Source organism: Ursus maritimus, unplaced genomic scaffold, assembly GCF_017311325.1.
Source record: "Ursus maritimus isolate PB19 unplaced genomic scaffold, ASM1731132v1 scaffold_11, whole genome shotgun sequence".
Classification (NCBI taxonomy): Eukaryota; Metazoa; Chordata; class Mammalia; order Carnivora; family Ursidae; genus Ursus; species Ursus maritimus.
The window spans coordinates 31,238,536-31,264,531 of NW_024423453.1; the positions used below are offsets into that span (position 1 = coordinate 31,238,536).

Genomic DNA, 25,996 nt, shown 5'->3' on the forward strand with positions numbered 1-25,996 from the left:
GATTTTGGGAACTCTGTGCTTGAAACGACTAGAAAGGTGTTTTCAACCTTAGGATATGTTAGTATCAACTGGGGGATTCATTGCACACGTATTTTATATCCTGTACCTGGTATTTCTGAGCCTGCCTCTGCACTCTGTTCCTGGCTGTGCTGTGTTTTCTCATATACTTTGGGATTTGTGATTGTGAATGTACGTTCTTTTGCAACGTGGCTTTGAGGAATTTCTTTGAGACCTGGGTTCGGAGTATTCCTCTCACGGTTCAGAGTATTCCTCCAGTGAGGATATGAGTTCATGAGTTTGATTCTACTAAACACTTAGTGTAACTATCAATTTGGGACCATTTTACACCAAGTCTGTGCCTTAGGTATTCAGGTCACACTGGTGGTTGGACTTGGGTCCAGAGCTCATGAAAGGGTTGTTAGGGGTTAGGGCATCTGAGGGTGAGAGGTGGGACCAGGGGCCTTATCTTTTCTACACTTTGTCTAGAACCAATGCTACTACTTATGAACATTTGCTTTTATAGTTTATTTACCAAGGTCTCCTAGTTTATCTCCCATTGTGGTGTTGGTTTTGTGCCGGAGTCTCTGATTCTGACCCTGGACTTAGTCCCTATTCCTGGCAGGAGCAGCATAAACCTTTCCTTTGGTCTGTTTTTGTACGGCCTTTGAACTAAGGACAGTTTTTATATTTTTAAAGGGTTAAAAAACAATAAGGAAGGAAAGTTACAGAAACCACATGTGGCCCACAAAGCCCAAAGTATTTATTATCTAGCCCTTTACACCTTTACAGAAAAGAAAAAAATTGTGTGTCCTTAGACCACCAAGGGTCAGCATATGTACCCAGGGCAAACTGCATTTCTGATGTTCATTTTCCCCTCTGGGTAGAACCTTCTAGTTTCCAAGAATCGCTCTTACTTTACCACCAGCTTAGCTATTCATCTTAAAGGACATTTCTAATATCTGATCCTCATATTTTTAAATGTTCTGTAGTCTAGGGGGTTTCTTGGACATCTATTTCCCCATAATATATGGAAAAGAACTCCTCCCTCTAGACTTTCTGTCAAGCAAGTCTCAGGGCTACAGCAGGGGCTGGAGCAAGGGCAGGCTGTTGTCTGTGAGGTAGTTTTGGAAAAAAGCAAAATAATAACTATTTTATTTTGAAGGAGTGAGTCTAGAACGTAATAACTCACATTGGGATGTTGAGGCAGCCGGCTTCCTTGCACAGCTAAAATTAGACCGCACTCACTGGGGACCCCGTTGCGGATAGTGGGTTTCGCATGGGTGGGCGAGTGTGGGGGTGTGCACGTGTTCGCGCCCATGTCCCCCTGGGGTTGTGTCCATCCTATTCTGTTTCCAGATTAGAACTGCTTCTGATCAGGGAGTGTTTCCCGACTACACAACAACCCCCCTGTCAATCTAGTAAAGTTCAACTTTCAGTTCTTGGTTTTTCATTCCTGAGATTTTTGAGTCGTCTGGCGTTGCCTCCCCATTTATGGAAGGATCATAGTACAGCCCAGAGAGCTCTGGCAACTCAGGAACCCCAAGTTCTTAGCTTTCACTCTGGTCCTCATTAACATTCTCCCTTTTTCTCCTCCTCCTGGTTTCAAACAAAAGAAATAAAAAAAAGCAGGGAAGAGAAAGTGACGAGGCAGATGGCCCACGTTCAATTTTCCCTGTCGTGCTGGGAGAGCTGTGTGCTCTCAGACATCCGCCCAGGCCCAGCGGGATGGGATCTTATTCTCAGGTCTCCCTCTATTGTAGTCTCATGTTGTATAATTACCTTCTCTGCCCTCACATGTATTGATAGGTCCTGATGCCATTTCTAACGCTCTGAAGGATGTGGGTTATTTTATTTAGAGGCCTGAGACCCGCGGCTCCCACTAGATCTGTAAGATCGATGACAGCTGTGTTGTGTGTACAGCTCTCGTGGCGACCACAGCAGCGGCCTGCCCCGAAAGCTGGCCCTGGCTTCTCCCCTGGCGGGTCAGTAAACGACCCTTAAGAACAAAGAAGGCAGGAACATGAGGGGGATGCATGCAGGGGTGCTTAGGTTAAGGGGGTCATGACTGTGATCAGACCCTCTGGATGTTCCCACAGGAGAGGATGGGAATGTCTTCCACGACAAAAAGGTCTGAGGGGCTTGGACAGTCTAATTTTTACCTCCCAGAGTGCCCACTGCTTGGAGACTCAGGGTAAGGTGCTGTGACTGCAAATCAATGATGGGACATCTGCTCACGGTAAAGCTGAGGGCCCCCTGGTCTTTGACAGCAGCACTGTCCCTTATTCTCACAGCCAAGAACAAAGACTCACAGAGACCTGAGGGAAACTATACCGATGAATGTGATGGAATAAGAGGTAGACTGTCTTTGGATCACTAAGGATGATGGAACAATTATTCTAAAATGTCTATGTCTCATAAACAGGAAACCTCTCTCAGTCATCTGAATTTCATATCAGTGGACGCTTATCTCTTCTATGTATAGTAATTATCACAGAGTAAATATAATTCACACTCTTCCCCTGCATCCCTGTCCCCCAGTCTGGTGTAATGCATTGCTCAGCCAAGGCGAAGAGATGGGAAGAGACACCAACGCTGATTTAGAAGGAATTATGAGACCTAGATAGGAACTAAACATATTTTTGTACTTAAAAAAAAAAAAAGATTTATTTATTTATTTGAGAGAGTGAGAGAGCACAAGTGGGAACAGCAGAGGGAGAGGGAGAGCGAATCTTACTCAGACTCTGCACTGAGTGCAGGGCCCAACATGGGGCTCGATCTCACGACCCTGAGATCATGACCTGAGCTAAAACCAAGAGTTGGAGGTTCAACCCACTGAGCCACCCAGGTGCCCCCATTTTCTGTACTTAAAAAAAATTTTTTTTTAAATTTTATTCATTTATTTGTGAGACAGAGAGCCCAAGCAGGAGGAGGGGCAGAGGGAGAAGCAGGCTCCCCACTGAGCAAGGAGCCTGATGTGGGACTTGATCCCAGGACCCTGAGATCATGACCTGAGCTGAAGGCAGACGCTCAACCAAATGAGCCACCCAGGCGTCCCTTTTTGTACTTTTAAAACAATGGTTTAGCTCCTTGTACTCCAAACATCAGTGTTAATAGAGTTAAGAAACAGGGGCAAAGCTGGCCTAGCTGGCTTACTGCAGAGCTCCGAGGAGTTTCACATTTTCCATTCTCTAAAGGACGGATATGCTGCATGACTTCTCAAAACAAAAGCCTGCCGAGTGGAGTGTCTCGGAGAGTAGGGCCTCTATTTCTCCGGGAAAGGTGACAGCAGGCTGCGTAGCCGTCCAGTGCTCCGTGGCACCCGTGTGGCTGTGAGCAGCGCCCCGTGGCCCGCTTCCCGGGACAGCTCTGGTCAGGTGAAGCAGGCAGCAGGTGGCCAGTGCGACCTTCCCCTGAGCGCTGGAGTGGGGGCAGGAGAGGTGGAGAGCGGGGAGACAAGGTCTAGCAGCTTTTTTCTAGTTTGAACGCCAACATGTTCCACATAAGTGGTCTTGTCCTGTGCAGTTTTGAAAATGATGACCTTTGAAAAAGAGGACTGTCATCCATCAGCTTAAGAAAAGCTGAGTTACACACAATTAAATGGGTAACTCAAGAAAAGGCTTCTCGTAAGTTTTTAATCGCTTCTAATGTATTCTATGAAGACTTATTCCAACTGAGTTGACCTTGGGACGCTGTGTTGTAATTTCTAACAGATCCTGGCATGGATCCCACAGAATCCATTTTCCAGTTTGGGAAACCCTGGTCCAGCAGAAGGAGTGTTGAAGTTGGAGAGATGGTTTCTAGATCCTGAGTCATAGCCCCCACCCCCTCCACTGAGCCACACACGCAGATGTCAGCTTCACTGCTGACAGTAGGTGTCTGGGAAGGTTAAAATCGCAATAACAAAAGCATAAACGAAGTTCGAAGTGCCTTCTAATGTGGCAGAATCTTTACTGTCACTAACGATTCCCCGATTCCCTGGGACTATCTTCCTACCTACAAATGAGGCCAGCACTGGCCCCTAGAGCAAAGCCTCCAGGGCACGAATGGTTTTCTGGCTATCGACACAGCAGTTGGCCATTTGGGTGGGAAAGAGCTCCAGGAGGCCACAGCACTCAATACAGTTTGACTTTTGCCAGAACATTCTGGCACATTCATCTGGACCACCATGTGTGTGATCTGCAGACTGGCCAGAAAGACCTCATAGGGAAGCAAAGTAAAATTCTATTTGGGACATTGTTCATTTTACAATAAAAGCACACACACTTATGTTTGGGAAGAAGAAAATAAATCCATTGGGTTTGTTTTGTTTTTTTTTTTCCTGCTAACTGGGAAATATTAGATCTGTTAGAATCCGCAGCTCCTGGAGGGGTGCCTCGCCAGGTGGAGGGCTTCAGTCAGTGGCTGAACTGCACTGGGCATGTCTAACCCTGCCTGCTCCTCCAGGGGACATGTCAGCAATCTTGGATGGGCCAGACAGAGGTTCAAAGGCACACCAAGGGGCCTGGCAGTTTCAAGAAGGTGATAACAGCAAATAGGGGTGCCTGTCCTTTTTTAACCTTCCTTTCTTACCTCTCCAGCTGGCAGCTCCCATATTTTTTATTTCCTTAGCATTCCCTTGCTAATTCAAGGGAATTGCTATTAAAAATCATTTAGAAAGTATAAGTAAATATAAAAAAAAGACCTCACCCCCCCAGCCCATCTGGTGGTCCCTGCTTAGGGTACCCTGCCCAAGATGGCATACATTGTAATCTCAGTTCCTACAGAACAGCACTCAGGCTAATTCAGCTGCCATTCTTCTTCTGAATTGCTCAAAATCTTCTTTTTTAAAAATATTTTATTTATTTATTTGAGAGAGAGCACACGCACGAGCAGGGGGAGGAGCAGGAGAGGGAGAGGGAGAAGCCCGAAGCAGAACTTGATCCCAGGGCTCCATCCCAGGACCCTGGGATCATGACCTGAACTGAAGGCAGACGCTTAACCGACTGAGCCACCCAGGGGCCCCTGCTCAAAATCTTCTGATCACTTTACTTAGAGGAACAGAGTTAAAAGGAGGTCGGGTGCCTGGCACCTGAGAGAAATAAAACAGTTATTAAAATCTCTCATTTTAATGTTTTTAAAACATAATTATGATGTAATGATAAATACCAATGTATTAAAATCCATAGGGTCGCCTTTGGAACTCAAGACGAGCCAACGCGATTGGGAAATATGGATGACACGAACACAGGCATCTGGTTCCATTTTATTAAAAAACAAAACCAAACAAAATTTTGCAATGAAATTTCCTAGAATTCACAATCCTTTTCAAATCTTTATAGTTGCATTTTTTTCTGACCGGTACATAAGAACACCATTGCACGTATTTACATGATCGTCTGCTATAGAACAAAGATAGCCATGTTGTACGGTTGAGTGTTTCCAACTCTCGTCCTTAATACTTCACCACTAGCCCAGTATGAGACAGACTGTTTATGCTCGCCAAACACACAGATAATAGAATAAAGCAAAATAAAAGTCCATGTCTCTTAACAGAAGACAAATCCCTTTAAAGACAGTTTTTTAAACTTCTGTGTGTTTCAAGAGAGATATAAAGTGCTCTGGAAGGAGTAAGGTGGGTGACTGAGGCGGGGACAAAGCAAAGAGAAAGAGAGTTATACCACCTTCCTCCCCCACTGCCTACCCCCCCCTCAAGCCCCAAGCCAACTACACCACCTTCACCAATCATTTAAATATACCTGTGATTTTGTACAGAAGATGATGTTTTGGTAAAAAGGCTACATGATCCACTACTAAATTTCTTGGCAATGAAGAGCTAACCAAGGTCCACATTAAAAGCTACCCATGCAAATGCCATCAGGGGTCATTTTTGCGATTTTTGAGTCAGGTGGCAAATAAATCCAGGAAGCTGTCCCTTGATCTGAAGGTGGAGGATGGGGAATAGTGTGACAGCACCACCATGTGTACCATCTGCAGACTGGCCGAAGCACAATTCTACCTGTGACATCATTTCTTGTACGATAAAAGCACACAAATTCATGTAGAGGGAGGAAAAATAAAGCCACTGCATTTTTTTCTCGCTAGCAGGGAAATACTAGAGATCGATTTACGGTGCCATTTCTGAATATTTTAAAATGGTAAATTCTTTGTAGCACTTTTTTTTTTTTCAGTGAAAATAACAATGTGTTATATACAAAGGGGTTAAAAGAAGTCGGGTTTTTTTTCTTTTCACATTATTGAGATGGCAATTGCTGGTCATGGTCCGCAGTCTATAAAATTGGGTATCACATATACACTGCCTGGGAGGCTCCCCTGGAAACTAGAATAATCATCCTCCCAGCTCATGAATATTTTAAAGAACAAGTCCCATTATTTTTCAGGAGATGAATGGAATGTAACTTTTCACGAGTACAAAATTACTTCAAGTTTTCTAAATAGAAGGGACATCCCACTATAAAAATAACAGCCCCTCCCCTCCCTCCCCCACCCCCACCATCTCTTTCTGGTTATAAAATGGTACGACCATTTCAGATTACTAATGTGAAAGCAGGAAGTAAATATATTATTATGTACATGTACAAAACACGTCAGTATTTCACACCATTTACATTCATATGAAAGAAGTCTGTTTATTGATCTTCCTTTGTGATTTGACAAGAAGAGAGTTGAGATAAGTTACAAAACACTCAGGCCCTTGCCTTCGAACTCTGCACAAACATCCCAGCCGGACGCAGCTTCTTTGCCAACAGAACTAACGAGACGCTTTGACATTTGCTGAAGAAAGGGCTGCTGAGCGCAGTAAGATCTTCTGTGGGGCTCTCCTTCCACGTTTCCGAGCTTGTGACATGCGTTCCTCTTTTGATAAACGTGGACCAAATTCTCAACTACCGAGGAGACTGTATGACGGAAGGCAAGTGACGAGTCCGTGGAGGAAATGGTGACCCTAGTCAAATTCACTGGCTGAACGCATAACGGCGATTCTGCCAGCAGAGGGCGCCCTGCCCCCTCGCACTAACCGCCTGCTCACCAGTAAGTACCCCAGAGGCCAAGAGGAAGTCGTGCCCTGGCAACCCTTCTTCAAAGGCTCTGCTCTCTAGTCGTACAGGCAGTAGTTTGGTAGTTTTCTTCAAAAAACGCGGGATCCACTCTAATTACGAAGCTCTCCTACATGAAAATTCTTTGGCTATTTAAAATCTTCACATTCTCAAAGAGAACAATAATTCCGAGTACAATAAAGCGCTAGTTTTGTCTAAAACTTTTTGAGGGAAAAGGGGACGAAACACCAGACTAAAGATGGTGTGGTACTAAGGCCACGATACTTTTTTTTTTTTTTTTTTTTAGATTTCTGGATTTAATAAGGGCAATCACCAGCCTGCAAGAGAAAACCCCCTAAGGTTTCACAGTTTCGTCTGACCAGGCAACCCACCTTCCCTTTTATTGACAAGAACATGAGGAGAAAATTAAGCGAGTCAGTGGAAGAACATGTGTCCATTTGGATGGTGATCGGTCTTTGGTTTACATAGCACACATGGTCCTCACATTTTCCTGCTCCTCCAAGCCCTTCGATTCAGTTAGGATGACAAGACCACAGACATTCTGCCAAGCAGTGATTCTGGGGCCCTTGGGTGGAGCTAAGTTCTCCACAGAAGTTCTCCCTTGCTCTGTACAGAACTGCAGACCCCTTAAGAGACTATGTCCTTGCCTTATCATTAACACCAACAAACATGTCTCAGGTGGCCATGGAGCGAATGGCTCTGTAGGAAGTGCAAACGTCAATCAAGAGCAGCACAAAGATGAAAAGGTCTTTGATCGCCGAGATTCCTGAAAAAGCCACTTGATTGAGGCAGGCATGGTTCACGGCTGATAGAGAGATGTGAGTGACCTCATTGGGTTCTTTGCACAACCAGCAGGTTTTGTCATTAAAGGGCTTGATAATGAAGGATCTACATCTAGGATCCAGAATCACCTCTTTCGTTTTGGGGTAATTTCGTGTCATCACAAGGGTCAAAATGGAAGCATGGCTACCAATCTGTATGGGTTTTTACAAATTACTGTTCCTACTACAAAGGGCTTGGAGCTGTGAGATGGGGAGACAAGGGGGCAAAGAGAAGAGGTGAGTGATGCTGAGAGACTCATTCCTGTTTCTCAGAACTAATTTATCTTTCAGGCAATCCCAACCTTCTTTGCAACCGTGAGTATTTAACTCACGAGGGTTAAACTCCTTAAAACACACACATACGCACCCCAAAACACCAGGTCAGCTCCAAACCTAGGGGATGAGCATTTGTCTGGGAAGGGTGCCCATGTTCATATCCTGCCATCCTTTCTCACTTCCTGCGGGCTAGCATTCCCACCTCCTCTTAATGCCATCATCAATTACACGTCTGTGACACACGGCACTGCACAAGGAACCTGGGTCCCTCCCCTTAGGAGAATGGATTCTTTGTGTCTCTTTTTCAGTCTTTAAGGAAAAAGTGGCCTCTCAGATCCCTTAGGAAGAGGAAGTTCTTGTGCTAAGAAGCTGAAGTAAGAAGCATGAGTGGACATCAGATATGGTCAGCCCATACATTTTTCTTAGAAGCCCTAACCTCAGGGCCTGTGGTGAACTAGGAAGGTCACAAATGCCCAAAGTAGAAGATAATAGATCTCGACAGCATTCTGGAATTGCGACTTCGCCGTTATTTGCCTAGGAGACTTTTCTGGCAAGGAAGCCTGAAAAAAAGGCAATAGCTATAGTGGTCTGTGATTAAATTAGTGCTAGGAGAGGTGAAAACATGGCTAACTCCATTATGGAGGAAACTGATTTGCCTTTAGAGTAAACTGGTTTTCCTCATCAGAAGTGCAAATATAGACATTGCCACACAAGAAAAACAAGAAAAACACCCAACAGTAACAATGGTAATCACAATAATGATAAGACTATAGATCCAAAGCCACCAAGGTTTTTTTGTCCCGAAAGATGGGAAAAGAATGTGTGTAGGTGTGTGTACAGAAAGAGACAGGCAGTCAGAGAAAGCCACACACACACACACACACACACACACACACAGAGAGAGAAAAGGGAAATAAATCTAAGATCAAGCATATAAAAATGCTACTGGAAATTGCTGCAGGGGCCCCAGCACCACAGAGGGCTGGGTCCTTGCTCCACAGAGGATGTGACTCCCTATCTTAGATTTTCTGAAAGAGTTTTGATTTAATGAGATTTGTTTTCAGTCAAGGTGATGCATTCAATGGATAAATAAATGCCACTTATTTTTTAGGCTCTGCAAGCATTTTCATCTCAACATAACTCCTAAATAAGAAAGAACCCTATGTTAGGCTATCTGTCACCATTTTTGGTTCTGAAGGTGTGGTGGCCGCAAGGACGTCGGCACTGTCCAAAGTAGCCACTGGGCAGTGTGGTTTCTGACATAACCAAACCCAGACCCATGAATGTCCAGAATGAGGGAAATGCTGGAAACAATCTTTGGACAGGGATTTGCCTCCATGGTTACCATCATGACTAGGTGATGTCAGAATAGGAAGGTGCCTTTGCCACTATTCTTTTTTTTTTTTTTAAGTTTTTTTTTTTTTTAAGTCATCTCTGTATCCAATGTGGGGCCTGAACTCACAACCCCAAGATCAAGAGTCGCATGCTCTACCGACTGAGCCAGCCAGGCGCCCCTCCACTATTCACTTTCTGCCTTCTCACAACTCCCTTTCTTCCTGCCTAAGTGACAGAGTTAGTATTTCAGGGGCGACTAAGCCCTGGAGACTAAAATCAATGTTTAGCTGCTGTACTCTTGATCAGGGCTCAGTTCTTCTCAAAGGGATCAGCCACACAGAAAAGGCGATTCCCGAGGTGACTCTCAGTTTTTCTGAGGGAATGGAAATGCTCCCTTTCTTGGCCACAGCCTTGGGGGGAGAGCTGGTGGTTGTAGGCTGTTGTGATTCCCCCAATAGGCTGGGCAGTCACAACCCCAAAGACTTCTCAAGAAGGTCACTCAGAGTCTTGCATTTGGAGTCAGTACATAACTTTCCCACTTTCCCCCCTCAAATCCCAAGGAGGCACTGGCACTGGGAAAAGGCCTTCTGCCAGCCCGGAAGCAGGAGAACTAGGGATTGAGGTGAAGTTGGATGACTGTAGTCCGGAATTCTTTTTGGCTCCTGAGTGCCACATACCAGTCTGAGGGTTTGTCATAGAAGTGAGGGAGATAATTTTGTTTCAGCACCAAATCAATATGGTTTGTGTGACTTTAAAAAAAAAAACAACCAACTGGTCAGCGAAGTAACAGTGACAGTAATGGATATCAGTGTATGGTTAGAAAGATCAGGCAGAAATTTCAAAAAGAATGGCCTGAATATTTACTCATTACAAAACAAACAGGTCTTTGGGCCTCTCATTAGGCAACTTGGGTGGAGACTAGCTCTCTCTGGAGGTAATTAGGTTTTAACTTTTTTTTCTTTGTAAGGGTCAGGGGATCGTGTGAGAATACTGGAGCGGCTCTGGGCGGGTCCAGCTGGGAGCCACGGGCCACGCGTGGCTGTTGAGATGGAGCTGGAGATGTAGCCAGTCCAAAGTGAGGTGTGCTGCGAGCACAAACCACACGATGGGTTTAGAGGACTTAGTACAAGAAAGAATGTAAAATATTTCATTTATACTTTTTATGTTGAAACAAAAAGATTAAATAAATGATTAAAATTATTTTGAACTGTTCCCTTTTCCTTTTTAAAATGTAGCCAGTAGAAAATGTAAAATTCACATGGGTGCCTTGCATTATATTTCTATTGGATAGTGCTGGTCTGGACACTCATTATAGGAAAATGCACATCTGTCAATACACAATAAAGTTTGCATATACTTCTAGAGGGTTCCCAGCTCAGAATTTCCTCTTTGGGGTGGGGGGAGGTGGTGAAGAAGTCTATGGGAGAAGGTTTTCCTTTCTTTTAAACCCTTCTATGCTGGTTAAACTTTTTTTTTTTTTAAACCACTAAAGCCACAGGAAAATCCTCCGGAAACAAACCTTTGGTAAGTGGAGAGCCTCCTAGGCTCCAGAAACTCCTTGGGGTAGTCACAGGCCTCAGAGGGGTACACGGGCAACTGATTCCTGATTCACCTGGTCACCAGCAGGAAGAGACAACACCCATCAAATGAAGGATGCCATCCAAAAGGCATTTTCTCTCCTGGGTATGGGATACGATTTGTATTTCTCGTGCTGTTGGATTGTTCTTCTAATTCCACGTGACCTAAGTTAATACCCGGATGTGCTTCAGGTAGAGCTGACTGAAGGAGTACATGGTGTAACCCTATGCTGACCAAGAACAAGAACCACCCTGAGATGAAGAATCCCACACTAAGGACTAGGATTTGAAGGTATCCAGAGATGACAAACTCTGTGACTAACCGTGGTTTTAAACAAGGCAAGACAAAGCCACTCTTACTTGGACTTCGACCTTGCATCATATCAATATTCCTTTTCAGCAACATAGGAGTGCCGAATTCCAAAAAGCCATTAGCGCATGTCACCTGCCGCGGAACCGCCCCTAAGGTATGAAGTCAGCGGTATGTCATCGCCATCTGCCAAAACATGGACCCTCCTGACAAAAAGCTCCTTGGCAGTCTTAAAGCCAGAAGAAGCCTCGGCCATCATCTTGTGAAACTCCTTCATTTCGCAGAGGGAGAAGATGAGGCCCAGCAAACGCGTGGCTCAGCCGGGACTCCTGGTTCAATGCTGCCTTCACTCCCCCTGCCTGCCTTCGCACACTGACACTGGGTTTCATTACAGGAAGTGTGACACTCCCAGAGAGAGGTGACATTTCTGAAGGTGGTAATCATTTTCCCTGCCTTGCTGCCTACTTAGAAAGCATCAAATAGGAAATCGTTAAAGATGGTGAAAAAAGAGCAACCAGAAGTCTGACATCTACCCCCTTGACATCCAGTCCATGTTTCGGCAGCGGGGATTTACGACACAGCCCAGCTCTGGTTTGGGGATGAGTATTAGTGTAATGAGGTGGAGAAGCCTCGTCAAAGACGTAAATAACTCAGTGAGAAAAGCTCTCCTTCTTAGTAACCCACATGTCGCCTTCTTACGGAGGATGAGGTGATCCGCGACTGTCCAGGGAAACCATTCACTACCTTAGTCATCTCTGCATCTGGGTAGTCTAAATGTATTACAAAATTGCCCACTGAAAAAATAGCACATCTCTGTCATAGTTACAAAAAAAGAATAAAAACGTAAGTAGTTTAAAAATGCCGGTGGGCTTCAGTATTGATTGGATGCCTCTTTCCCTCTCCCTCCTTGTCTCTCTCTGTTAGAAGAAACGGTTAGCAAATTCCCATGCTGTACTTTTTAGATCGAATGGTTTATCAAATCACACGTCCCTCCTCAACTTGGTATTTAGATGTACTCGGGGAGCCCTGGGAAGCCAGCTGCTAAGGATTCCCCTAAACCCTTCCTGGAGGTCTGGTGACGTTTAACAGAAGTGTGTTGGGATTAAGGTAAAACCTAGGTGCTCCGGCAGCCCCCACTGTGTTGGACACTGGGCTCCAAGAGGATTGGGTCTCTTCTGAAGCCTCCATCGCCTGCAGAAACCACTTGTGGAGGGAACAGAAGACCGTTCTAGCCTTGGGGACACCAATAGAACAGACGTTTTGCTTTTGGGAAGAGTATGTGGTATCTGGTCTTAAAACTGGGCTTGCCGTCCCAGCTACAAGCCCTACGGTCATGGAGAACAGCGCCTCAGCCCTGGAGGGGACTTCTGAGTTTGGGATTTCAGTCAAAGACTGTAAAATCCAGGCAAAAATGGAGCTTCCTTCTCATGTCATGTGGGCCATTAACAGAGCCTGGCAAGTGGAAGCCAGCGTGATGTGGGTGCAAATAGTGAGTATAACCTCGGTGGGTTCAGAGCTTAGTGCTGGGGTCTCTGGCAGCTAGGATCTTTAAGATCCACTTAAAAGAATTTAGATTCTTAAGGAAAGCTGGCCTTAGACGGTTTCAGGGTGCTGCGGCACTTCCCCAAGCCATGCACACTTCATGCTGAGAGGTCAAGGCCATTCATCTCAGAGATGGTGCATACAAACCGATCATCGTGGGAACCGGTGCTTCGAAACAGAACTCTCTGCAAAAGCTGGAGTCAGCCAAAGGGGTGGACGTCCTTAAACCACACACAGTCTTTCAAAAGAAACTGCCAAAGAAATCAAACAACATTCCCCAAACAACAAAACAAGACCTGGAAGAAGAGGAAATAGAAGTAAGAAGCCCTAAACATGTCCTTCCTGTATGTTTTAGGAGCTTCTGAAGTGTGTGTCTACAAGGACATGGGAGGGAGAATCAGCTTTCGACTTCCCAGCTGCCAAGGCTGCGGACTGTTGGACAGATGGAGAGACGGCTTCCTGATTAACGTGACTTTGGATAATGCTTTCATTCCCATTCTTGAGCGGAGCGCTGTGGAGTTACCAAGTGGTTCTGGAGGTGTGGTGTGCCCGGTCCAATTGTTGAGGTCCTCCTCCCTTCCTTCCCCTTGGGTCCTACCATCCCTTTGTTCTATATTCACCATTTCAAGACTTCACCTCTTCGCAGTCTTGGTCAGTGGAAAGTTCTACATCAGACAGTCCAACCTCCATCGCCATAATCAGCGAGATGTCAGAATCACTGCTTACAGCTGGCTCCTGCTCGCCTGCGAGGAGAAAGCAAAGTTCATGGTGAACACTGAACTATGTTTTTGGACACTGCTTATTTTAATACAATTGTCTTTAGTAACATTTCTTTGATGGCTGAGAGAAGGCATTAGAAATATTGGCTATTTTGTAAAAAAAACCCCAAAACTAGTTAGAGCCTCATTTCACACTATAGCCCAAAATAATTTCTAAGTAGGTCAAAAAGTTAAATGTAAAAAAGAAACTAATATAGCTAGAAGAAGATATATCTTATAAGTGTATATCCAAGTAGGAAAATATCTCATATATCGAAGTAGGGCAAGAAATTCTATGTGGAAAAGCAGCTGAGCAATTCACAGTAGAGCTGATCGATAAATGTGCATAAAATTCAAAAATATTAAAAACATGAAAAATAAGATCAAAAGGCATACATCAAACTTGAAATATCTGTGAACATTTCACAAAGGGCTGCACTTTCAACATAAAGATTTGAAATCGGTAAGAAAAACTAATCAGAGAAGTGGGCACAGGTTGCTATTATATAATCCACAGGGCAGTATAACAAAATGACCGATGACTATAAGGTAGAAATGGGCTATTTTTTTAAAAAATAAAATCTTCGCTCTTGAAGAAACATAGCATTACACTGAGGCAAGTACTTTGATTTACTGCATGGAGAACTGTGACATTTTCACTCAGTAATTTCATTTCCAGAATGTATCACAGAGAAACAGAGATGCAAAAATATTCATTGAAACATTATTTACAGCAGCAAAACATCCCCAGTAACAAAGTCCAACAACAGAGAATACAACATAGAGGAAAGCGTGTTACTTCTAGAACACCAGCTCCTTGTTGTAACAACTAAAGTGGCATTTCCAAAGAACTTGCAGTTACGTAAGAAAATGCTCGCAGTATTCTTTTAAGTGAACACTGACGTAGTCAAAGCTTTATATACAGTGAGGCTGACAGAGGACATTAACAAGAAGCAAGAGAAAGTTAACTAGAAGCAAGGAAGCCAACAGCGCTAGGAAGAGTTGTCTCAAGTTTGGGGATTTACATTCATTTTCTTAAAAAATTTTTTTTTCAGTTTTACTTCCAAACATTCTGCAATGAACAAATATCATTCATTCACTCAAGATATAGTCAGTCCCCACTATCTACAAAGGATCTGGCTAGATGTGAGGGACCTGGGTAAGAGCAAGACAATCCCTGTCTTCAAGGCGCTTACTGGCTCGTAGGAAGACACACTATTAGATAGTCAATCACAGCACACTGGGATATGCCTGCTGCTGGGAGATGCAGCGGGTGTTACAGGAGCAGGTAAGAGGGCTGTGTGACCGACTGCAGAGTCAGAAGGATTCCCATGGGGTGCAACGTCTACACTGAGCCCTCAAGGAGAACTCGTATTCTAGCCAGACGAATGAGAAGGAAGCGTCTCTTAAGCACTAGCAATAGCACGTGTAGATGGAGATGTCCGAGCATGACAGGGAGCCTTCTACAGACGGATGTCAGAGCGTATTGAAATAGGACCAGAAGGCAAGCTCAAGCCAGGGACACCGAAGGGAGGCTGGGGCGCTCAGCTGCAGAAAAGGCAGCTTTAAAACCAAAAGAGCTTGCAGGTCCCATTATCCTGCTGAAGAAACACACCATTAGAAGACAAGCAAAACGTCTTGGTGGTCATAATACTTTTGCTCTGATAATCACTGGTATAATTTCATGTTGAGGTACGCTTAAGGAGAATACAGGAGTTTCATGAAAGACAGGGAATTCTTTAATTTAAATTCAATTTGCTTAACATATAGTGTATTATTAGTTTCAGAGATAATTCAGCGATTCATCAGTTGCATATAACACCCACTGCTCCTTATATCACGTGCCCTCCTTAATGCCCATCACCCGGTTACCCCATCCCCCCACCCACCTCCCCTCCAGCAGCTCTGTTTGTTTCCTATGATTAAGACTCTCTTATGGTTTATCTCCCTCTCTGTTTTTGTCTTTTTTTCCCCCCTTCCCATCCCCTACATTCATCTGTTTTTTTTCTTAAATTCCACATTTGAGTGAAATCATGTGATATTTGTCCTTCTCTGACTGACTTATTTTGCTTAGCATAATACCTTCTAGTTCCAACCACGTTGTTGCAAATAGCGAGATTTCATTCTTTTTGATGGCTGAGTAGTATTCCATTGTGTGTATGTATGTGTGCGTGTATACACACACACACACACACATTCACACCACCTCTTCTTTATTCATCTGTCGATGGACATCTGGGCTCTTTCCATAGTTTGGCTATCGTGGACATTGCTGCCATGAACACTGGCATGCAGGTGCCCCTTTGAATCACTATGTTTGTATCCTTTGGGTAAATGCCTACTAGTGCAATTGCTGGGTCGTAGGGTAGCTCTATTTTTAACTTTTTGAGGAACCTCCATACTGTTTACCAGAGTGGCTGCACCAGTTTGCATTCCCACCAACAGTGTAAGAGGGTTCCCCTTTCTCCACATCCTCACCAACATCTGTTGTTTCCTGACTTGTTAATTTTAGCCATTCTGACCGATATGAGATGGTGGGTATCTCATTGTGGTTTCGATTTGTATTTCCCTGATGCTGAGTGATATTGAACATTTTTTCATGGGAAAAGACAGTGAATTCCTAAGATGTTTAAAAGGAGACAAACAGAACTAACAAAGAGTTCTGGCCTTAAGAATGAGATCGACAGAACTGGCTGCTTCACAGGTATATATCCAAACTAGAGACTGAGCTCTAATAGGTTTCCTAGGCCCATGAATGCATGAGGCTCATAGTAACGGAGACAGATCCATGGCTAGAATAAGGCTTTGGAAGCAGCTCTCGGCAGATAGAAGTACGTAGTATTTGAAAATGGGGGCACTCAACAAATATGTAATAAAACTAGTCATTTAGAAAAAAAGGCAAAATTGGATCCCTGCCCCACATTACAACAAAACACATTCTAGGCTGGGGAATACCTGTGTCTATACCTATATTTATAACTACATCTAGACCACATCCACATCTGTACCTGTATCTGTAGCCCATTTTTAATTGTGTGTGTGCACTTCCTTCCCATTTATCCTCTTCTCCAGAGCCACCTGGTACTTTCAATCCCTGACTTTTTGCAAATTGGGATGGTTCTCCCTTCCCTCATGGCCACTTTGCACTTGTTTTCTCTTCAGGGCTATGGCTTGCTGCTGTGCAGGCTATGCTCAGCACCACTCCGAAGAAAGCCTTCACTTTGGAGTCAGAGTAAGCAGTGTCCACTAGATTGGGACAGTGCACAACCTGCACAGCTGGACACAGGAGCTCGCTCTGTTTCTCAGATCCACTAAGTCCTTGGCCCTTCATTCATTTTTTTTCCAGTTGCCCAGATCTTGTTATTGTCTCTTTTTACCTTTTCCCTGTCCATGTTGGTCTACACCTTACAAAATTCCCTTGCTGTAATTTATGTGGGGTTTTAGGAGAGGCTGGAAGTAGTTTCATATGTTCAATCTACTCGTTTCACTCAGCACTCTCCTAAAGCATCACTTTTACAAGGAGAAATAGAAATAATTAAAATTGTATTCACAAGAACTGGGAACCCATTTTACTTCATGAGACTGTATTCTAGTCTCAGCTACAGTAACTACACGTTACTTTATCTAAGTCACTCTGTCCTCTAGGGCTAAAGTTTGGTTGTCTACAAAATGGGTTTGGACTGGATATCTCAGAGTCCTTTCCAGCTGTTAGAATTTGTACCTGGATATGCTGATGTCACCCTAGCACAGTGTCTCCTACATGCTGCTTTCTCAGTAAATATTTACGAGAATTCCCACCGAGGAACAAAGTTGTAAGCCTCTCTTTTTGCACAACTCTCCAAATTGTTGTTGTTGTTTTGCTAGAACATTCTTTTCTTAATCCAAAAAATGTCTGTTTGTTGTACATTTAATACAAGTATATACTAAATGGGAGAATTCACTACTTTGAGGTGTAGTGAAAGCTGAATTATTCTTATTCCTGGAGATAAAAAATGAGGGTTATATTATAGAGATATAATATTGATTGTTTGATTGCTTGATTGATTGCAATGGCCCATGAACTAATTCAGCTCATGAATGGCCAAAATTTTCAGCTCACAATTACACTGTAAGTCAACCAAGGAGCTCATCAAGGGGTGGTTTTATGACTTTCATAAATATCTAGTAAAAAAAACCAAAGGCAGCCCCAATGAAGGGCTGAGTTGGTCAGCGTTCTATGAAGATGGCGCCATGGACCCGCAGCGGCAGCTTCTCACCCCCACTCTTGGCTTTTCAAGCCACCGGCCTCAGCAGCTTTCATGGGCTCATTCTCACTGTAGTGTTTTCTAAATTGGAACTTGTGAATTGAAAGAAAGAAAGGCCATGGGGACTGATGGAACTATGGCTGCTGAATTCGTGATGCTATTTTGGAAAACGACCATCCCACACAACCCCAGGCAAAGATGAATTCAAATCAATGAAATCCGATACGTGCCAAAAAGTGGTTCAATTTTTACAACGTAGCACCACATCAAGCATATCGTCTAATCATTTTCCATTTCGAAACTTTAAAAAAATGATCTGAAGACATTTGAAATTATTTTTTTACTCTGTCCCGTGTTTTTATGTGAACTTAGTTTGTTCCATAATTTTTGGAAGCAGGGCTTTATCTTTTAATTAAGGCAGATGTTTTACTTTGAGGTCACAATAATACAAATGAAACTGCTGTCACTAAAACATTTAGAAGGTTCTCTGTAGGTGGTACTAATTGGTGAGTGTAAAGTAGCTATTAACAATATAAATGATCACTGAACGTTACCTCCTTCCCTGCAAAAGCTGATATAAAAGGAATGCAGAAATAACACTGGCCTTTACTGAATCCTCACAACAGCCCTTTGATGTAGGTAGCTTGATTCCTGTTCTACACATGGAAAAAAAAACAAAAAAACAAAACAATTCTCAGTCCATTGGATGCAACGGTATTCTACCTACTTGACATACTTCCTTCTCTTGGTTTTCATGCATTATAAAGACATCAAGAGAACTGAAACAGAGAGTGATAGGATCCACTTAATATTTTAAAAGATCACTCTTGCTGTCAAGTGAAGAACAGATGGGTAGGACAAAGGGTGGAGGGAATCTGGAGGAAACTATTGCAGCAAAACGGATGAAGCGTGCTGCTGGCTTTGGTACAACAGCAGGGATGGAGACAAGGGGACACACTGAAGAGCTATTTTAGAAGGAGGATATACAGAAAGGCGATGCGCTGGGCAAGGGCAACAAGAGAGGAGAAAGTAGAGGATAACCCCCACATTTCTTGAGCAATACAGGTACCATTTACCCAGCGGGAGGAACTGGAAGATGAACCGGAAGGGAGAGAGCAAGAGTTTAGTTTCGCGTGTGCCATGTTGAGAGGCCCAAAGGGAGATGTGAGACATGCAAAGGGAGATGTGGGCTTGGCAGCTAGATAGAGACAGGAGTCTGGAGGACAACACATGAAGTGAGAGGCTTCAGCAATTTGAAACCAGGACAGTAGATGAGGTGTTTCTAGCAAAAGATTACAGAGAAAACACCAGGGGCAGCGCTCCCCAGAGCACAGAAACCTACTGCCAAACACTCAAACTCATCCCGCCAACACGATTCATTTGGCCTGCACCATGTTTTCCTTCAAAGTATGAATTAGTTACCCATATTTAAATGTCACAATATTTTACATACAAATTTAGATTTGAAATTTATCTTGGAAAAAGAAATATCTGGCAATATATGCTCAATTCTGGGGATGAAATCATTGAGGGGGAACACAGTGAGGGCTGCCCCACTTAGCTCAAGCAAAGAGGCTCTGGGTCCCCACAGCTGTCCAACCGTCTGTTGCCCTGGTTCATGGTACTTGGCCTGTGTAGCTACGCCAGCTGAAAACCTCATATTTAGGGGGAGGGCAGAAGAACACCAGAGGAGGGTAAGCCCCCAAAGAGCGTGAAAATGGCCAGAGAATACTATGTCATTGATTCAGTTCCTTCTTTTCTTTTAAACATATTCTGTTTTACCTCCTTTATTGGCACTGACTCACAATGAACAATCCATACCCAAGGAAACGAGGTACTGTGAGCATTACTGTTTTGGTTGGGTGGGTTTTAAGGCTAACTCTGTCATCTAATTCACAGTTTCGAGTGTCTTTATCACAGCATTAACGAGCATCTGATGAGATGGTGAGCAGGAAATTCTTCACTTTAAATGGAGCTTCGTAACCTATTTTGTTGACCCATAACTACTGCTTTCATACATTTCCACATTTAATTTTAAGCAAAATCCAGCAGTAGCCTAACCTAATCAAAAATTTCTTAGTGTTGGGATTTATTCCATTTAATCCATAAATTATAAATATCTTAGGTTTATGTCTTTCTTCTTTAATATATAAAAAAATTACCTAAAGACTCAGTTTCCCTTTGTGAAATGGGCAATGCAGTTGTAGTTCTGTATCAGGTTTGTATCAAGTGTGCCTGAATGACTGTTCAAGTTCCCTCCTGGGAACAGAAGACCCTGAGATCTGCCTTGTCTGGTGTTGCATACCTGGCCTGTCCCTGGCACTTCTTTGGCTCCGGCCCATGCCCCCATCAGTGTTCCCATTTCAGAATCCCACCACGCTCCTTCAGAAATAAGAGGCACTTGGCAGATGTCTGTAGCACTGAAGCTGAATGGAAGTTCCTCTCTGGCCATGTAGGGCTCAAGTTTTGAATTTTGTCAGCCAGTAACAATCTTAATGCTTATTGAGTACTTAGTACATATCAGGGATTACACTAAGTATTTAAACAGATTGTCTAATTTCATATTCAAAATCAACCTATGACATAGTATTATTTCTATTTTCAGGCGATGAAATTAGGGCTCAGAAAGGTTAAATGCCTCCTGAGCTTACACTGCAAGTAAGATATGGAAGTAGAATTTGAACCTAGATCTGACTGCAGAGTCCATGAACTTGACCATATCTATACTTTAGAGGGGAGATTCTTAACCTGAGGATTAGTGGGCTTGTAGGGGCATCCATACAAGCTTATACGGTTATGTGCAGATATACATTTTTCTGGTAAGAGGAATGCGTTCACTAGATTCTCGCCAAACCACAAAAAGGCTAAGAGCCGTTCACCGAAGAGATTTCACATCCTGTATGCAGTAAGAGTGGCTTGCCTTTCTTTTTAATGCCTATTTTGCTTTACATTTCACTGACTATATGTTCTATTAACCTGATATGACACTTTTCATATGAAGTCACTGTTTTCCTACTTAATTGTTTCTTTCTGATGGCTATTCAAAGCTAAAGCAGAAAATTATCCTTCCCAGAATGAAGTTTGATATTTACTGCCTGTCTTATGAAAGAAGGCATAGAGCAGTCGCAGGCTGGAATAAGTCCTCCTCTGTTAAGAATTAACAAACATTGCCCTCAGAGTAAGTGTTCTCTGTGCTGAGAGAAAATAAGGTGGTGATGAATATAATCCCCCAGGTGTCCTGATTCTGCAGGGGGTCTGGTGTTACCTGCTGGGAGCCTCTCTGCATTACATAAAGCCTTATTTTTTCCCATGTACTTGAAAAATCAGGTTTCGAAGGAAAATGGCACCCTTCCGCCCACTGCTACCAATGCTTATCTTCTTGAAAATAAGACATCATTTCCAATCGCCCCTGTATGATGCAAGAGCACCACAGGGGAGATGCTCAACCAGACTGGATGACTTAGAACATTACCTTTTCATCTCTTCTCAGAAGTGAGGTTTCTTGGGGCTGGGGCACTGCCTATATTATTCCCCGTCATAATCTTAGTGGGCAAGTTAATTCATGGCAAATGCAGAGTGCTTTCAATAAGGAAATGTGTTTTTCTCGCATGGATTCCTTGCCTTATCTCTTCTGCCTAACAAGAATTTCTGAGATAAACTTCTAATTTGGTTTAGATTTTCCCTCTCAGGAGGGGCTGCTTCTGCGAGAATGGCAGGCCTGAGGGTCACTGTCCTTAGAGGCTGGGCAATAGTATTAATAACAACAGCTAGAATGTACTGACTCCTTCCTGCTTGCTTCACAACGACATTGTGAAGTAGGCGTACGATTGCCCCAATGACGGCTACGCATTTCACAGGTGCAGCCAACTTGTCCAAAGTCAAGTGCACAGAACGGGGCAGGAATGGAATCCCTACCCCAGCCCGTGATATTGACAACTATGCCATTCTGGAACGGGAGAGCTGCCAGGTTTTTATGTGGCTGCTAAGCTGGTCTTACAGACAACACTTGGCCACCTTTGGGAACTGAGCATTCTAGGGCGACAATATGAATTTATCCACCTGGTGAAGTGACTTCTAAATTGTTCCAATACAACTAGCACTTTTGCCTTTTTAAGTTCTTGCTCCATAATGATAAATACATGCATGTTGAGATCAAACTGGAAACATTCTTTCTTCCCCTTTAAATGGGAAGGTTTAAGGCATTATTTTTACGCGGACTCGGTGAAGGAGAATTTCCAGGAAGCTTATATACTAAGTAAGATCACATCATTATGATTTCACTTTGCTTTTACCTCTTCATCACTGCTTTTCTTCCCTGGTGACACTTCACCCAGGAGGGGAATGATTTCGTCCAATTGCTCAAATTCCTTACAGATTTCATTAACAGTTCCGTCGTTGAGCAATTCCTTACTAAGTGCCAAAGAAGGGACAATGTGACTTTGGCGATAGTTTTATATTAGTTTGTGCAGGAAGGGATGTAAAACCTAGTGAACATTTATTAACATTGTTAACAGCTGTTTTACAATCCCCGGTTAGGTTCCACCTACAGGAAACCCTCAGCAGTAAGTGTAATATCTAGTATATGTAAAGCTCTCGGGAAATGTGAATATAATTGGAATGAAAAAAAAAGTAATAAAGGGCAAGCTGCCAGATAGATTTAGAGAGATAGGCAAATATACACACTTACCCATTTTTACAATTGTATAAAATTATCTATAGACTTCAATTATTCATCAATTTATTTAATCACTCTTTCATTCAACGGGTATTTACTGATCACCTTATTAGGTAGGCACCCAACACTGGAGATGAGCTGTGGAGGAAATAAAGATGAACTAAAACACACTCTTACTTTTAAGTTGAATTTGATCTAGTAAAAGACTTGCACCTGTGTAAGTTTAATCCAAGGTGATCTATGCCAAAGGTGGTATAAATAAAATGCTAAAGAAACAGAGGGGTGGGGAGAATTTTGCCTTCAACTGGATAACCAAAGGGCTTCATGAAGTGGATCACAGGTAAACCAGTGGTGAGATCTAACTGGTACTGGGAAGTATGGGGAGGAGGGAAAACGGCATTCCTTTCAGGAGAACCAGCATGATTGGCTGTTATCAGAGCATACGTCAAGGCATGTGGACTGGACTGTAGCTTAGGATATGGACGATGATGCGCTATGTGCCAGAAGTAGCTGGTAGGTACTCTGCACCCTTCCCGCCCTCTCCTGGTTCATGGGGAGCAAGAAGGCTGGGAACTGCATTTCCCAAGCTCCTTTGCCAGCTGGCTTATGTGAGGTTCTGCCAAGGAGATTGGAAGGTAAGAGGAAGAGGGAAGCTACTATACTTCTGGTTCAGGTTGTGGGTTCCAGAAGTGTTGGCTGTGGTTTCAAGAGAATCAGAGTGGGGAGGAACTGAGTTCCTAGTTAGCCTCAGTGCTGGGGCATCCCCAGCACAAGCAAGACAGCCCTGGCAACATCAGAATAGCGAATGCACACTCAGGTGATCTCGGTAACACCGCTGGATACTTTTTTTTTTTTTTTGTAAATCAACTTTATTGAAGCATAATTTACCTACAATAAATTGCGTCTGTTGAAAGTATATAATTTGGGGTACCTGGCTGGCTCAGTCAGTAGAGTGTGTGGCTCTGGGTCTCAGGGTCATGAGTTTGAGCCCCATGTTATATGTGGAGCCTATTTAAAATTTTTAAAAAAGTGTATAATTTGATGAGCTTTGATGGATGTATACACCTGTGCAATCACCATTACGATCCTGAGGGTGTTCTGAAATAGTGAACACTTCGATTTCCTCCCACAGTTTTCCCGTGCCCCTTCAGAGTCAATCCTTCCTTCTGTTACTGGCCCCAGGTGACATCTCATCTGTTTGTTTTTTTAAAAAGTAACTTTTCATCTGATTTTTTCAACATTGGTATAATTGACATTTACGGGTGGATAATTCCTGGTTGTGGGGGGGGGGTGTCCTCTGAATTGCAGGATATTGAGCCGCACCTCCATCTCTACCCGCTGAATGCCAGTAGTCCCACCCTCTCCCCAGCTGTGACAACCAAAACGTCTCCAGACATTGCCAAATAAATCACTCCCAGCGAAGACTCCGGGCTCTAGTTTAAGGTGCATTTTCTATCATGCCAGTTTATAGCATGCCGTCTCTGGTGTCGGGTTCTTTCACTCAGTACGCTCGTTTTCAGATCTGTCCACGATGTTGCACGTATCAATAGTTCATTTCTTTTCATTGCTGGGTAATATTCCATTGGACGGTTGTATCACAGTTTGCTTATCTATTCACAAGCTGACGGACATCTGAGTTATTTCCAGTGCTTGGTTATTGTGAATCAAGCTGCTATGAACATTTGCGTGCAAGTCTTTTTGAGGGCATACATTAGAAATTTTTAAAAAAATTTAAACTCAATTAGCCAACATACAGTACATAATTAGTTTCAGATGTAGTGTTCAATAATTTGTCAGTTGCGTATAACACCCAGTGCTCATCACATCACATGCCCTCCTTAATGCCCATCACCCAGTTACACCATCTCCCCACCGCCTCCCCCCCCCACAACCCCTCAGTTTGTTTCCTTTAGTTAGGAGTCTCTTATGGTTTTTCTCCTTCTCTGATGACTTCCCATTCCATTTTCCCTCCCTTCCCCTATGATCCTGTTTCTTTCATTCCACATATGAGTGAAAGAGGGCATAAATTTTCATTTCTCTTTCGTAAACATCTAGAAGTGCATTGCTGGGTCCATATGGTAGGGATATGTAAACTATATAAAAAACAGCCAAGGGGCGCCTGGGTGGCGCAGTCGTTGAGCGTCTGCCTTCGGCTCAGGGTGTGATCCTGGCGTTATGGGATCGAGCCCCACATTAGGCTCCTCCGCTATGAGCCTGCTTCTTCCTCTCCCACTCCCCCTGCTTGTGTTCCCTCTCTCGCTGGCCGTCTCTCTGTCAAAGAAATAAATAAAAAGCCTGAAAAAAAAAAAAACAGCCAAACTGTGTGTGTGTGTGTGTGTGTGTGTGTGTGTGTGTGTGTGTGAAAAGTCACAACACATTAAATTCACTCTCAAAACAATTTTCAAATATATGGTACCACATTGTCAACTATTATGTACATTGTTCTGCAACAGATCCCCAGAACCCTCTTCCTCTAGCCCTCCCCACCCTCTCTCCCTCTTTTTTAAAAAAAATAATTTATTTATTTGAGAGAGAGTGAGAGAGCACAAGCAGGAGAGAGGAGCAGAGGAAGAAGGAGAAACAGACTCCCCACTGAGCAGGGAGCCCGATGTGGGGCTGGGTCCCAGGACCCTGAGATTGTGACTGGAGCCAAAGGCAGATGCTTAACTGACTGAGCTGCCCAGGTGCCCCTTCTCTCCCTCTTTCTAAAAATAAATAAATCTTTTGAAAAATGCCATTGATTCTCATGCTTCATTCCCCCTTCTGAAGCATGAGAGACTATGGACTCTGAGAAACAAACTGAGGGCTTCAGAGGGGAGGGGGTGGTGGAATGGGATAGGCTGGTGATGGGTAGTAAGGAGGGCACGTATTGCATGGTGCACTGGGTGTTATACGCAACTAATGAATCATGGAACTTTACATCAAAAACCAGGGATGTACTGTACGGTGACTAACATAATATAATAAAAAATATTATTATAAAAAAAATAAAAATAAAAAATGCCATTGAGATTTTGATAGGGATTGCCCTGGGCCTGCAGATTACTTTGGGTACTATGAATGTTTTACCATATTAAGTTTTCTAATCTATGACTATGGGACATTTTCCCATTTATTTGTGTCTTTTAAATCTCTTTTGGAAATGTTTTTTGTTTTACAAAGGGAGTAAGGGGGTAGGCAGAGGGAGAGAGAGAATTTTAAGTAGGCCCCATGCCCAGCACAGAACCTGACATGGGGCTCGATCTTACAACCCTGAGATCATGACCTGAGCTGGAATCAAGAGTCAGATGTTTAACTGACTGAGCCACAGGGCGCCCCTCTTTTGGCAATGTTTCATAGTTTTTAGTATACAAGTCTTTCATCTCCTTAGTTACATTTATTCCTAAATATTTTATTATTTTTGGTG

General features: G+C 43.4%; 1 protein-coding gene across 1 annotated transcript in view; it reads right to left on the minus strand.

Moving 5' to 3' along the window:
- Positions 1 to 6,606: 6,606 nt before the first annotated feature.
- Positions 6,607 to 25,996, minus strand: part of RNF150 (ring finger protein 150) — a 261,431-nt gene continuing 242,041 nt past the window's right edge. The window contains exon 7 of the mRNA XM_008685424.2: positions 6,607 to 13,656. Coding sequence (XP_008683646.2) covers positions 13,538 to 13,656 — 119 coding nt within the window. The 3' untranslated portion in view covers positions 6,607 to 13,537. The remainder of the gene's footprint in view (positions 13,657 to 25,996) is intronic.